A 13,077-nucleotide genomic window follows, 5' to 3' on the forward strand; every position below is an offset into this window, starting at 1 on the left:
TCATGATAAACGTAAAGCAGAAAGCTTTGATTTACACTTTTATTGTCTCTAGCATGACTCAGCTGGGGTTTAAACCCAAGACCTTCAACATCGGAGACGGACGCTCTACCACAATGCCACCACTTATGGTTTTTTAAGCCCAGTATGGTAGAAAACTTAGAAACAGCAGGCATGTTAAAAATGCATTTAGCTATTAATTAATTATTTCATTACCCTAATGTTTTTAGTTGTTAAGAATGCAATCATTTGGCCGAGGAAGGGGTGCTTTGATGGCTCAGGTAATGACATCAGGTTTTTCATCCAACACTAAAGAAAAGGAAAAAACAATAGGACGTGGAAATGGTTTAATGACTCCACGCGAGTTTCTGAAAAGTCAGTCACCCACAGATGAAGTTGAATTGGGCACAAAAAATAGTAAGTTTAGCTTTATAGTTATAGCTAGTTTCTTTAAAATACTCTTTCTTCTTTTTCAACAAAAATGTATGTGCAATAAGTGAAATACATTACGGAAAAATGTGATGTTGATTCTTTGATATTTTGCTGCTAGTCGGATATACTATTTTTAATCCAAGTTGCCCTAGGAATCAAAGATGAAATAAGATGTAAAAAAGAAATAAAGTCGCAACCTTTTTTTAATTTAATTTATTTGATGTTGAAGAAATAAAATGACATTTGCATGCTTAATGTTGACTGTACTGGAACTCTTATAAGCAAAAGCGTTGTGGATAGTAGAACAGGTGTCAGGTACAAGCATAGTAAGACCATTACCCAGATATCACATCACAAGGGAGATAAACCTAGATGAGCATGACTAGTGTAAATGTTGGTACACTGAAATGTAGGCGAGGTGAGTTAGTTGAATGTCAAAATGTAGATCTGTTGATATACATTGTGTTAAGATTTGTTAAAGGTAAGAGGGCAAGGTGTAAGCTTTTTCGAATCTGTAATAGTGATGAAGATGGTAAAAGTAGGTAGACAAAGTAATAGATGTTCTACTTGTTAATGGTCTTGTTATAGTGATAGGGTGTTTGGTATATAGTTATAGAATGGTCAATTTTGTGTCATTTTATGCTCTGCAGTGTGAACTAAACAAGATAAGTTTATAACCTTTCTTGAAATGCCTAAACAGCACTTGGCTGGTACTGTACACTTGACAGGTGTAGAAAAGGCAGTAAGATCTTGACTTATTAGAAAGGAATGATATGAGAATGGTTAGGTGGATGTATAACGCCAGTCTGAGAGACAGAAAGAGTTCAGATGAGCTAAGAAGCAGGCTAAGTGTCCATAGAATTACAGTACTGTGAAAAGGTTTGTTAACATCGTGTTCGTGTAACGAGCGTGGTGCACACGAACCACGATAAAATCGTGGTCTTCGTGTATAACAAATATTCAAACATTCTATCGTGGCCACCACGCTAATATAATTATCTCCACGAAGGATCGTGTGTCCCACGATCTTTTTCGCGATCTCCACGATTTATATAGATTTAATTTTTTTTCTTTTCAAAAACGTCTTTTATTTAAGGTAATTTGTTTTATTGAGTTTAACGAAGCATATTTTAAGCTTTTGCTTTGTCATGGACGCAATTAAATGTTTTGTACGAAATGTTATTTTGTAAAGAAAAGTTAAATTTGTGTGACCATAATTTAATTTAATTTTTTAAAACTTTAATAACGCCCGTCTCAAACACATCTCATTTTTTTGCCAAAAGAACTCTGTTCAAGAAAACGTTGAACCGAAAATATATGCAAAAAATTTAACAGTCATTAAATTAAAATAGATTTTAAAAGCGTATTTGGTCATCGAGTTTTTCTTTCTTTTATGTGTTATCTATTTTGCCGATGTATCTTTCTCTAATTTTGTCCACGTCTTTAAAAGTCAGCTGAGCAATTAGTTTCTCTTTGAAAAAAAAAGTTAAATATGGATACTCTGTTTGGCAAAACCATTTATACAATTTACAAATCAAGACATGGTGCTTCCAAAATATTTCAGACAGCGAATATTAAATCTTAAACAAAAAAGAATGACCTATACGCAGATTAGCAAAATTATTGAACAGGAAGATGGCAAAAAGATTTCACGGCAAACAATATCAAAAATTGTTCGTAGATTTAATGAAACGAAAGAGTGGTCGAAAAAGAAACTTACATCAGATCATCATAATTTTATTGACAAATGCTATGAAAACAACGATGAACTAACTTCAGTTAGTGACCCTCCATTATGTTATATAAATTTATATTTCCTCCATCATATTTTTTATATTTGCAACATTTATTTATTTTGTGTGCTGTCCGTGACAGTTTCTTATTTATTTCAATACGCACTTAATGCTGGACATTCACGCTGCAGATCAGGCTTGCTATCTCATATTATTATTTATACTTTCATACTATTGTTAATACAAATGACACTATTATGCTGGACATTTTATATTACTCGATTTATGTTTAGTAGGTATAAACAAGATATGTGAAAAAAGAGAAATGACTTGCAGTTACAATTCACGTTCCAACATCTTTCATAATTAAATTTTTGGAACTTTTGTCTCATTTAAGTCTGGGGTTGTTGGCCTGTAAGCAATTGTACATTTAAAGAATTTTATTTTAGTTATGAAAAAATCAGGGAAAGTGAAGATAAAAGTTGTCTGTCCACCCTGCATTTACTTGAACTGAACAAGCTAGAACCCAAGAAATTAATTTGCCACTAAATAAAAGTCATCTATTTCCTAGTATGGTGCATATTAGGTCCACGCACTTTAATCTATTAACATTTTTTAGATAACCAGCCAGAAGTGATTAAGGTATGTATTCACTTAGTAAGTTTTAAATGTTCAGCTGTTTTTTAAAACATTCCTGAAGTAGAGCAATATTCCTTCAAAATCTGTTTATTTAATAGGCTCTTCCCAACCTCAAATCATGTAGTGCATCCATAATTAAAGGAAATGTTGCTAAGCCAAAAACAAAATTTGTCTGTTTTTTTATTTATTTAATAACACGCAAAACTTTTTCAACTATTGTTATTATTTTTATTATTCCGAATATTTATTCAGGATATAGCCACTTCATTGTAGGAAACCTGTTATCAATGTAGGTCCTGTGTTCGGAATGTATACTTTAACTATACACCAGCAATATCTACCCAATTTTCCTCACATGGCATGGGTTGACCCAGAGCTGTAGTAAAAGCACTTGCCAAACATGTCTGCGCTGTGGACCGAACCACAGACCTTTTGATTGCGAAGCGAACTCCATAACCACAAGGCCACGCGCCACAGTAGTAACCCACAACATAATATGTGTTGTTGTCTTTGTTGACTTTTTAAAAAGTTTATCGGGTTTAAAAGATGTAAAGCAACCACACTGTAGGAAATGTGATTGTTTACCAAGAATAAAGAGTGTATAAGTAAATCAACTTTTAATTTTTACAGCCAGAAGAAGTATTAACACTTTCTGTTAGTGAACCTGTGGTCAAAAAAATCATTGAAAGTAACACGGAAAATGAAAAAATCATTCAAGCTGAACAGGAGTGGCAAATACTGAAGTGTAAAAGAAGAATTAATAAGGTATTCCATTTTTAGTGTTCAATGGATTTTAATTAAGGTCTGTATAAATATCAAGTAATTTTAAAAAAAGTTTTTGTATCGCTTTAGTAACATGTATGACAAACTTCTGTTTTCATTTTTCCACACAATTTTCTACTTCTGTATTTTATTTGTATACCTTTTACCCACAGTAACTAAAACTTATTTATAGAATTTTGTAATTACTTATTACTAAGTAAAATTGGAAAAAACAAACGTGTTTTTATGAAAAATACATTTTAGTCTGAACCTTGTTAAAGTAATCTTTCTAAACAAGATTATATAGAGCCTACTAGACCCTTTTTGAACCCTATTGATGTTTTTACTGAGTTTTGGTTTATTAATTTGTTTTTCATTACTCAAATGACTTAACACTTCTGTCAAATTATAAACAAAATATTTTACCTGGCTCCAAAAATTGTATGAATGCAAAATTTGATCTAAAAACAAACTTGTCACACCTTCTCAAAACTCCTTCACTCTCCTTAATTTCTCCTGTGCAAGCAGATTTTTTAACAGTTTTCTCAAAAATCTTCTCAATCTAACCCGACAAATAGAGTGTCACCTTGCCTGTGAAGAGATGAGGGATGGTTATTTAAACATTTTTTAATTAAGTTATGAAAAGGATGGTTTCAAGCTGATTTTTGTCATTATTATGGGGACTTTAATTTTCATGACTTCTGACCAAGGGTATCAATTCAAGGCATACCAGAAAATTAGAACCTAGTACCCTAAAGGAGGATTCGCGTTGAATGTGTGTAAAAAGAGGCTAGTAAAAAATATTTTGTCTATGTAACCTAGTCTTTTCTGTTTCACGATTACTCATAATTGTATCTTTTGAAATTGACACAGAAGGTTGGTAAGTAATTTGTGGAAAGACAAATTTGTTATTCCAACTCCTTTCTTTTGCTGCTTTTTAAATTTTCAAAATGAAAAAAGAATGAAGGAAATGTCTGTTTTTCACTTTTTCTTTTTGTTACTTTATTCAATTTTTAGGATTAAATGATCCTGATATAACTGTATTTTGTACAAATAAAATTTATATAATGCGTATATGCAGTTATTTTTTAACAAAATAGATTTACTCCACTGTGATCTCTTATACCATGTACCTGCAGAAATAAAATCCTTTTTACAGAAATGGAATTTTTCTGTAGCTAATTATTATATTTATCTTAGATGCTTAAAAATGTGGAAAGTGCTAATTTGAACAAAGTTATGAAAGAACTAGAAGCATTTATAGAAGGTATGTTTCTGCTGTTAAAAAACACAATTCCTTGTATTACAGTTTTTTGAAAATTATTTCTCTTCGAATTTTGGTTTGAAAAGAAAGTTGAATTTAAGAGACTCTTTATGAGTTACGAATGCTTACAAAGTTCTGTAGATGCATGCACATACAATTTGATTTGCTATTTTGCTAAATATTCTCATGTTTGGAAAATGTTCTGTTCTTTTTGGAGATGAGGTGTTTTTTGACTTAAAATGCTTAATCGACCAATTATCTTATATAACTTATATGACATAAGTGTCCAGAAAAAGAAAGTATTGCTTGAGAGATTTTTTTTAGAGTGTCCTTTATCATCAAGGTACACAAATTGTTCTGAAATAAATGAAATAATTGAAGTGTTAATACAAAAAGCAGTTGAGAAAGAGGAGTTCTTGGAATTTGCTCCTTGCTTACTAAAACAAGTTTCTGGTAGGTTAATTTCTTACAGTTTGTGACATGGCCTTTTACTTATCGTGCGTTTTAATCCAAGATTTCTTTTAGTTCATAGTCCAATTGCATTCCAAACATATTTTCAAGATATTGTTGACTATAAAAGACAAGAATGTATCACAGTAAGTTCTCAATTTTTTATATATATACTCAATAAAGTTTGATTATTCCTCGGTCAAATTGTCTAACTGTTTTTAAGTTTTGTACCAGAATAAATTAAACATATCTGTACAATTTGTAAACAGTGTGATTTTTGTTCACTGTATACGCAGTATATTTACTCACTATGTTGATTTGTTTAATTAGTTACTGATTAAAATACTTAAGAGAATAATTTTTTGAAACATTACACATCTCTACTAAAAGCCGTTTCACCAGTAATTTTTTCTTTTCTCTGATTGTTGTTTAGACGTAAAGAATCATCCTTTGCTGACTGATCTGCAATTTTTTATTTAGCTTTGCGCCTCAGATAAGTTACTTTCTAACACTGGTGAAAGGTTTTGTAAATTGCTTGGTCATGTATTTGTCTTGCCCAGACAGACAGGCGACAGGTTAGTAACATGATTAATTTTGCTTATTCAACCCAGAATAACATCTTGTCGAACTGTTAAATTCGTGATCCATCTCTTTGTGTTGTTAGTTTCTATACTGTGGTTTCTCCTGTGGTCGAAGAATGCGTGGAAAGGTGGACTTTCCCAGATGAGGTATTTATGTCCGAACTTCCTAACTTACAATAAGTTCTGTAACTATTTGCCATCTTTTTTAATTTAAATTTTTCCCCAACCTGTACAAGGAGCATCGAGATCCTACATTTAGGACACACTTGAACAAAAACATTTTTTCACTTTAGCGAAGTGTCCAATTTTAAAAGGTAATCTGAAATTTTTCCACGGTAATGGTTAAAATATTTGAGGGGAAGGATGTGAATTGGAAAATCAATGGTAACTTTTAAAGGCATCTTTTAGAGGATGCCCGCTTTACGAATGCTTCATCGTAATACATGCATATTTTAGTGATTTTTCGTCAAATGTTAAATTTTCTATATCATGACATATAATGCATGTATTTGTCTTGTTTCAGGCGTCTATGAATGGCTTTAGGGAAAATATTGCTTCAGTTTTTGCAGTTTCAGTTAAAACTATGCTGATGCAGATAGTTGCGAAAATGCTTCCATGTGATGGGTATGTCTAATTTTGTGTGTAGCAGAATTTCTACATGAGAATGGGGATCCTTTTGAATAAAAATTTGTTATTTTTTAGTCTTGTGGGAAAGAGAGTGGAACGTTTTATGTGGTTGATTAGGGAAAGCATTCTCAATACTAATCTACCAAGGTGCGTTTTTTCTACATATTCTGAATCTAACACATACAAAAAGAAATTTTAAAGGTACAAACAAGTCTTAAATAACTTATAGACTGGAAAGTATTGTCTGAACCTTTTCGAAAGAAATTTTGGAATCTTTTTCTATTATAACTGCCTGTTCATGGTAGTTATTTTATTCACTTTATTTTTTCTCATTTATTTCCTTATATGTCATTGCAATGGCAAAGATTCTTTTTCAATTTATATATTTGAGAAATTCCATTACTGCATTTAATGATCATGTAATATTTTATATATTAAATATAAAAAAATAATTGAATTTATTTCAAAATTTCACGGGCTACCCTAAAATAGCTTGGGCTGTCCAGAATCCTTCTTGTTAAAAAGGATTTCTTTAATTATTTTTTTAAGACATGTTTCAAAGATACATTTTCGGTGTGAGCGCTTTACCGCGTCAGCATCAACTCTGTATTAGATAACTCACGTAGTGTATGTGTTATTATGTTAACGTTGTTTTTTTTCTTTTTAGGAAAATTAGGGAAATATATTTGGACTCTTTAATAGACATTCAGTTAGAGGCTCAGAGGATAAATGTTCAGTTGGTGCGCGACGACACATCAGAAGAAGTGAATATAGAAGAGGAAGATGTGGAGAGTTGTGAGGTGGTAACTACAGGTTGGTTATGGTGTCATTTACACTTATTCAGGTTGTGGTCTAAGTGACCTTGTCAAAGGTTGTTTAGGGAGGGGGGGAGGGGCGTCAACAATTTTTTTAAAATGTGAAGTATTGATTGTTGCAATGTACAAAGCTCTCAATTGTGTCAAATTCAATGTAATTAGGATTTTAACTTGTTTTCAAGTTTTTTTATAGCCTGATAAGGCGCCAGAATAAACACATTTCAACTGAAATTTAGTATAATCGATTTACATCGAAATGGGATAAAAAAAATTAACTTAATTATCGCGTAATATTGTGTAAAAATTAAAAGAAATAATATCCATTGTTATCCATAAACCAAATCTATAAGTTTTCTATTTTTGCCATCAAATGTAAAAGGATATGTACTATTTAAGTGTACTGGTGCACTGTCTTCATGTATGACATCATGTCACTGTTTTACGCCATTAATAAATTACTATTGCTATGACATTAGGAATATATTATTTCTGTCACCACTTAGACACATCGTCATTCACAACGAAAAAGGAACAAACGAACGACGGGTCATATACAATGATAAGCCATCTTTTAAAAGAACAAGATATGGATGACTTGTTACAGGTCTTCCAAGAGCATAATATACAAGTAATTATTTTCTGGATGCTTTTTCTGATAGATCATATCGTTTTCTGTCTAACGTTCAGTAATTTTTTAAGGAGTGCATAAAACGGTTTTAGAGGTGGATGTTTTATTATGTATAAGAATTGTAGAATGTTAATTTATTACCAAAAATGAATTAGAGTAAACTATGTGGCGTGGTTGTACTGACACAAATACAGCAATACACCGGGTAAATCTTAAAACGTTTTTACAAACTACGAAGCTATGACTTCAACTTTGCCTTTTAGGATTCACTGCTAACCTCACCAGACCTAAAGTTAAAGATGGAGGTAAAGTTTTGTCAACATTTTGTTCAACTCACAGTTGAAGAATTATTGTTGTAGTTATTTGCCCCGGTCTTCAGTATCTATCGATAATGAAATCAATATGGGGGGAGGGCTGTATGTATTGAAATAAACTTCAGAATTGTCGTTGGGTCAAAAAGTTGGTCAAGTCCTTTTACATAAAATGGTGGATAAAAACGACGCGAATAGCGCAATGAACAGAAATAAAATTGTAATGTTTATTGTTTTGTGACAAAAACACATACCAATAGGCTCCGGATTATAGTTTTTAGCATTGAATGGTGCACCGTAGTCATGGGATATCTAGCTACTGCATTTTTAATTTGGTTTGACTGCTTTTTTGAGATGTGGTTCTAAATTGGGTCAGCTCAGATTTTCTAGTGTTTCTTGAAATACATTCGCTATAAACTTCTCACAAGCCCTTGAATATCGGAAATTTAGCTATACTGGGATATTGTACAGGTAGATTTTCGACCGTGTTATGCCAGGGTAAAAGCCTCAATTCTCTCTCCTTTTTTTTGGTGCATCAGCTCTAAAAATGGTTGGTTTGTTATACTATGGTAAAATTATCAGCTGTCCCCTCTTGTCTTGTTCCTTTATCATCATGTTTTTCAAATTCCTGAATTTAGTTTTAAGAGACAGTTCTTAACAGAATATCGACTATTTAAACAAATTCATATATGATTAAAGTAAATCAGATGAGCTGTAAAAAAATGTATGTCGAGTTTGGGACCACATTCTCTATCCGCTAAAAGAAATTGTAGTGCGCTTTTAAATTCAGGGCCGGAATCTTAAACGCAGAATTATGCTCTCTGTTTTCATATTACTTAAACATCAATATAGGTTATGGTAAGGATGTAAACATAAGTCGCCAGTTACCTTGTTCAACTGCACGGTTAAGTGTTAAAACCAAATGGGTTTTCCTGTAAGTATTGTTTCTGGCGACCTTTAATGTTGAAATTCCTTCAAAATATTTTACACTACATGTTTTCATGTTCTAAATTTCTCGTTTGCTTGGAGACATAAAATGTTTATCCTCTTCTTATTATAGAAAGCTGGCGTGGAGAAGTTTAAATGTTTTCAATTTGCAAAGGCTTTGGAAAGCATAGGTAAGAAATGAATTATGTTTTCTTCGAAAGCTGATGTGAATTTGACTTTCGTGTTAATGAATTAAGTGTGTTGATTCGGGCTTGATTTTTATGACTAAGAAGAAGACTACAATTTCGGACGTAACTTATTGGAAAACAGGATTTCAAAGTTCGTTCCATAAGTAATTAAAAGCATTGTATCTATAAAAAATATACGCACTACCGTGGTGGCCCGCCTCTTTTAAAATCCTCTTAGCCCTCTTTTTGAAAACTTCCTTTAAACTCCAAGCCTTCTATTGTCCTCTAAAAAGATGAAAATGTGACCAAATCTCCTTTTTTTCCTATATTATTTTCAGCTACGCTGATAATAGTTTGATAAATTTACTATTATGTTACAGAGTTTTCCATTTCTTCTAGTGATATAAACTGTTAGTTCTATCCTTCAATTCTTGTAAATCTTAAACATATTTGTTAATGACGCCATAATTGATGAAATTAGGAAAACCTAAGAATTAAAAAAGTTAATCCTGGTAAAGTTCTTTATTTTTTAAAATCCTCAAAAACCATGCTACTAACTTGGCAATGACCACAAATGAACTTGGTTATTTAGTTAGTTTCAAATTCTTAACCCATATTAATTTTTGTTGACATTAACATGCTCCGCTTCTACGATTTTTCGACCTAAGCGGGCCGTCACATGGATTAATCGGTGAAGCCTCCAGTAGCGCATTTTTGATGCTGTGAAACTGGTCTGCACATAGGCTTTCCCATCAGCTGCAGAGTTTTTGCACGGCTATTCTGTTTGGCCATTTCGAAAATCAGTGGTAAAAAATCGAGCTTTTCCAATAATGTTACATCCAGGATTGTAGTGGTTGTGTATACGCTTTTTGTTTGTGATTTCATTCTGGTTGTTGTATCTCTCAGGAATTGAAAATCTGCACAGCCACGTGTTTGGAAGTAATGTTAAAAATTCTTTCGAGGATACAGAAGAAAATGACATTTCTGAAGTTCCCAATGAAAATAAATTTGATGCAGAAACTAAACCAGTTGAAAGGCCACGAAGTAGAAATAGCGCCTCCAGCAGAATGGCTATAAATTTTACAAAATTAAGTAAGCCGACTAAGGAAGTGAAGAATGTTACAACACCTGCGGAGGAGGATTCAAGTTCAGAAACAAGCAGTGGTCCTGATATTGTCATCGAATCTGAAGAAGAGGTTTTTGACGTTTCATTAATAGAAGTTGAAACGGACGTGCAATGTAGCGAAGAAAAATCCTCAAATTCTAGTGAGGAAACAGAACAATGTTTTGTACCTATAGAACCTGAGATGTATCAGCCAGAGAAGCTTCCAGTTGGGAGGGGGAGAGGATGCTTTACTCTACCAGCTTATAACAAGCAACGCAACAGACCTTATCAAAACACAACAGAAGTAGGTAGACAAGACAGACGACCGAATAAAGGTTTTTTCAAAGATAACCAAAGCAAAAAATGGACTAGTCGGGACAATGGATCATCTGATTGGCGATCTGCACCACGTGATAAAACTTTTAATCGATCTGATAATACAAAACTTCAAGCACGGTATCATCCAAAAGAAAAAGAAGGGGATGAAAAAACTACAAAATCTTCTACAAAGCTATCGTTTGGTACAGCGAAGCCAAAGTTTTGTCTTCGTTGCCAAGCCACGAACCATCTAGCAGATAACTGTCCAGTTATTAATCCATTCTTCTAATCTTTATATTATATACCTTTTATCTTTTTTTTTATCTTGTAGGTAGGATAGTTCAACTAATTATTTTTAAATTTGTACTGTACTGATGAACTAGGAATCCACTATGTAATTTAACGCCAATTTTACAATGGCGTACTTTACTTGTCTTGGGTTTTGAAGGTTTCTTTTTTAAACTATTAAATTATTTTAAATAGTAACATATTTTACATATTATTAGTTTATTTATTTGATATTATATATATAGTGTATGTTGCGGGGAAAGAGGGGAATGTTGAGGGACAAGATTGTATGTTGAGGGACAAGAAGAAAAGAAAACGAAAGCGCGAACTCAGAGGGTCAGGTTCTTGCATCGAGAACTTTTAATTTCATTACAGATCTAAGTTTAAGAAACCTAGCTGTAGAGGTTCGTGATGCTTTTTTGTATACTTTTCCAAATATCTGTTAAAAACGGTGCACTTTTCTCAAAAGAAACTTGTTTCTACGTAACTGTTTTAAATCTGCAAGATTTTTAAACACATTACTAATCATATCTTCACTTAAGGATTCCTCTAAAACCTGAATTTTTTTAATTATTTTTGTATTGATTATGTGAAGGCTCGTTTTAAAACTGTTTTGACAGAATACACTATGAAATTTCAAAATTGCCAGTTAAGCTTTCAAACTTGGGATGGTGCTGGAACTTAAAATTTTACACGGTGGGTCGCATGGTACATATTTTCCAAACGAAATAACATTATCTAATATATTATCTTTTGTATATTTTTTGGCGTATAGTTTTCGCAAAAATGATTTTCTAGTTTTTCATAAATCATATGTACCAACCCTGTGATATTCCCTCTTTTGTTCCGTCACTTTTAGACATACTCAAATTGAAGTCAGCGAAGATGTGTTGTTGGGTTTTACTGAGAGATTATGAATTTACTGTTACTTCCAGATCGCGGGATACGTGGTGCCATAGTCACAAGAAACTATTATGACTATGGTGGTGCAAAAACTTTATATTTGGTCACACTTTAGAATTCTTCGATGTTTTTAGCAAAAAAGGACATAATTTAACTTATAATATATGTGCACTTATTCAACCCATAAGGACAAATCCCGCAACATACGGACGAAAATAGGGCATAAACAGATTTAGATTGTTATAAAAAGGACGCCAGCAATAGCTTGGTGCTCATACAAAGAAATTTGTTTGTTCGTTGTTTGACTATTATGTACAGCTTGAAACACTAACCAAAATAATATAATATCGCTACCGTTGACCTTCCACCAAATATACTGCCATCGCTAGAAATTACCATTGTACTCATCAAGAAAGCAAACTGCAATTTCTATTCAAAAGGCCAGGTAGAAAGCTTGTAAAATCTGCTAGTTGCACTTCTCCCGCTGGGCATAATTCGCGTAAGAGTTTCGATCTATCCAAATAACTGAAATTCTTAATGAACTCTGAACAGGTCACTTTTGTGAGTCAGCTTTATTGGTATACACATGTTCTGATTAATAGTTTCGTAGTTGTTTCGATGTTAATGTCAAAGAACTCTGGAGTCGAAAGAGAGGTGCATGTCTTGTTGGTTTTATAGTATCGCAAAAATTTTAAATCAACAAATATGCAAATTATTCTAAAAAAATATTTTTTCTCAAATCTTTGCGCAAAATACCTACATGATTAAATAGAATTTCCATTTTTTCTGGGCTTTTTCAGGTGCTTTAGTACTAAAGCCCTTCCCCTCTGTAACTTTGGACGCAAATTTGGCAAATATGCACCTTCATAGTCTTTCATTTATCTAGAATCTGACATCAGGAGAAATTTGATGCCACTACTAGGCAGAAAGCTATAAAAAAAACACAAAGTATACACAGGGAAAGATTAAAATTCCACTTGCCTAGACATTGTATTCGAAGAATTACAGGGTAGAGACGCACGAGCAGTGCGCGAAGTAAAAATTACTGTGACGATTAGGAACCTTAACCATTAAGCACGAGATTTAGACGAGAGCCCATTGTTCCGTAA

The 13,077-nt window shown here is 32.7% G+C and overlaps 1 protein-coding gene across 1 annotated transcript; it reads left to right on the plus strand.

Annotated features, from left to right (window-relative positions):
• The first annotated feature begins 227 nt into the window (after nucleotides 1-227).
• On the plus strand, nucleotides 228-11,855 carry LOC130644314 (uncharacterized). The gene is made up of 15 exons (XM_057449864.1): nucleotides 228-414; nucleotides 2,782-2,804; nucleotides 3,432-3,566; nucleotides 4,764-4,830; nucleotides 5,152-5,280; nucleotides 5,353-5,423; nucleotides 5,758-5,852; nucleotides 5,942-6,005; nucleotides 6,382-6,482; nucleotides 6,561-6,632; nucleotides 7,153-7,298; nucleotides 7,804-7,928; nucleotides 8,192-8,233; nucleotides 9,300-9,357; nucleotides 10,261-11,855. The coding sequence occupies exons 1-15, from the start codon at nucleotides 237-239 to the stop codon at nucleotides 11,064-11,066; spliced, it is 2,112 nt and encodes a 703-aa protein (XP_057305847.1). The 5' UTR covers nucleotides 228-236; the 3' UTR covers nucleotides 11,067-11,855.
• The last annotated feature ends 1,222 nt before the right edge of the window (nucleotides 11,856-13,077 follow it).

This window comes from Hydractinia symbiolongicarpus, chromosome 5 (assembly GCF_029227915.1).
Source record: "Hydractinia symbiolongicarpus strain clone_291-10 chromosome 5, HSymV2.1, whole genome shotgun sequence".
Taxonomy (NCBI): domain Eukaryota; kingdom Metazoa; phylum Cnidaria; class Hydrozoa; order Anthoathecata; family Hydractiniidae; genus Hydractinia; species Hydractinia symbiolongicarpus.

Excerpts from the sequence above, each read along its gene's own strand:
- LOC130644314 (XM_057449864.1), top strand. The coding sequence starts at position 237 with ATGCAATCATTTGGCCGAGGAAGGGGTGCTTTGATGGCTCAGGTAATG. Across the intron at positions 5,424-5,757 it reads AAAGACAAGAATGTATCACA|CTTTGCGCCTCAGATAAGTT; the intron begins GTAAGTTCTCAA and ends TTTTTTATTTAG. Across the intron at positions 6,006-6,381 it reads GGTGGACTTTCCCAGATGAG|GCGTCTATGAATGGCTTTAG; the intron begins GTATTTATGTCC and ends GTCTTGTTTCAG.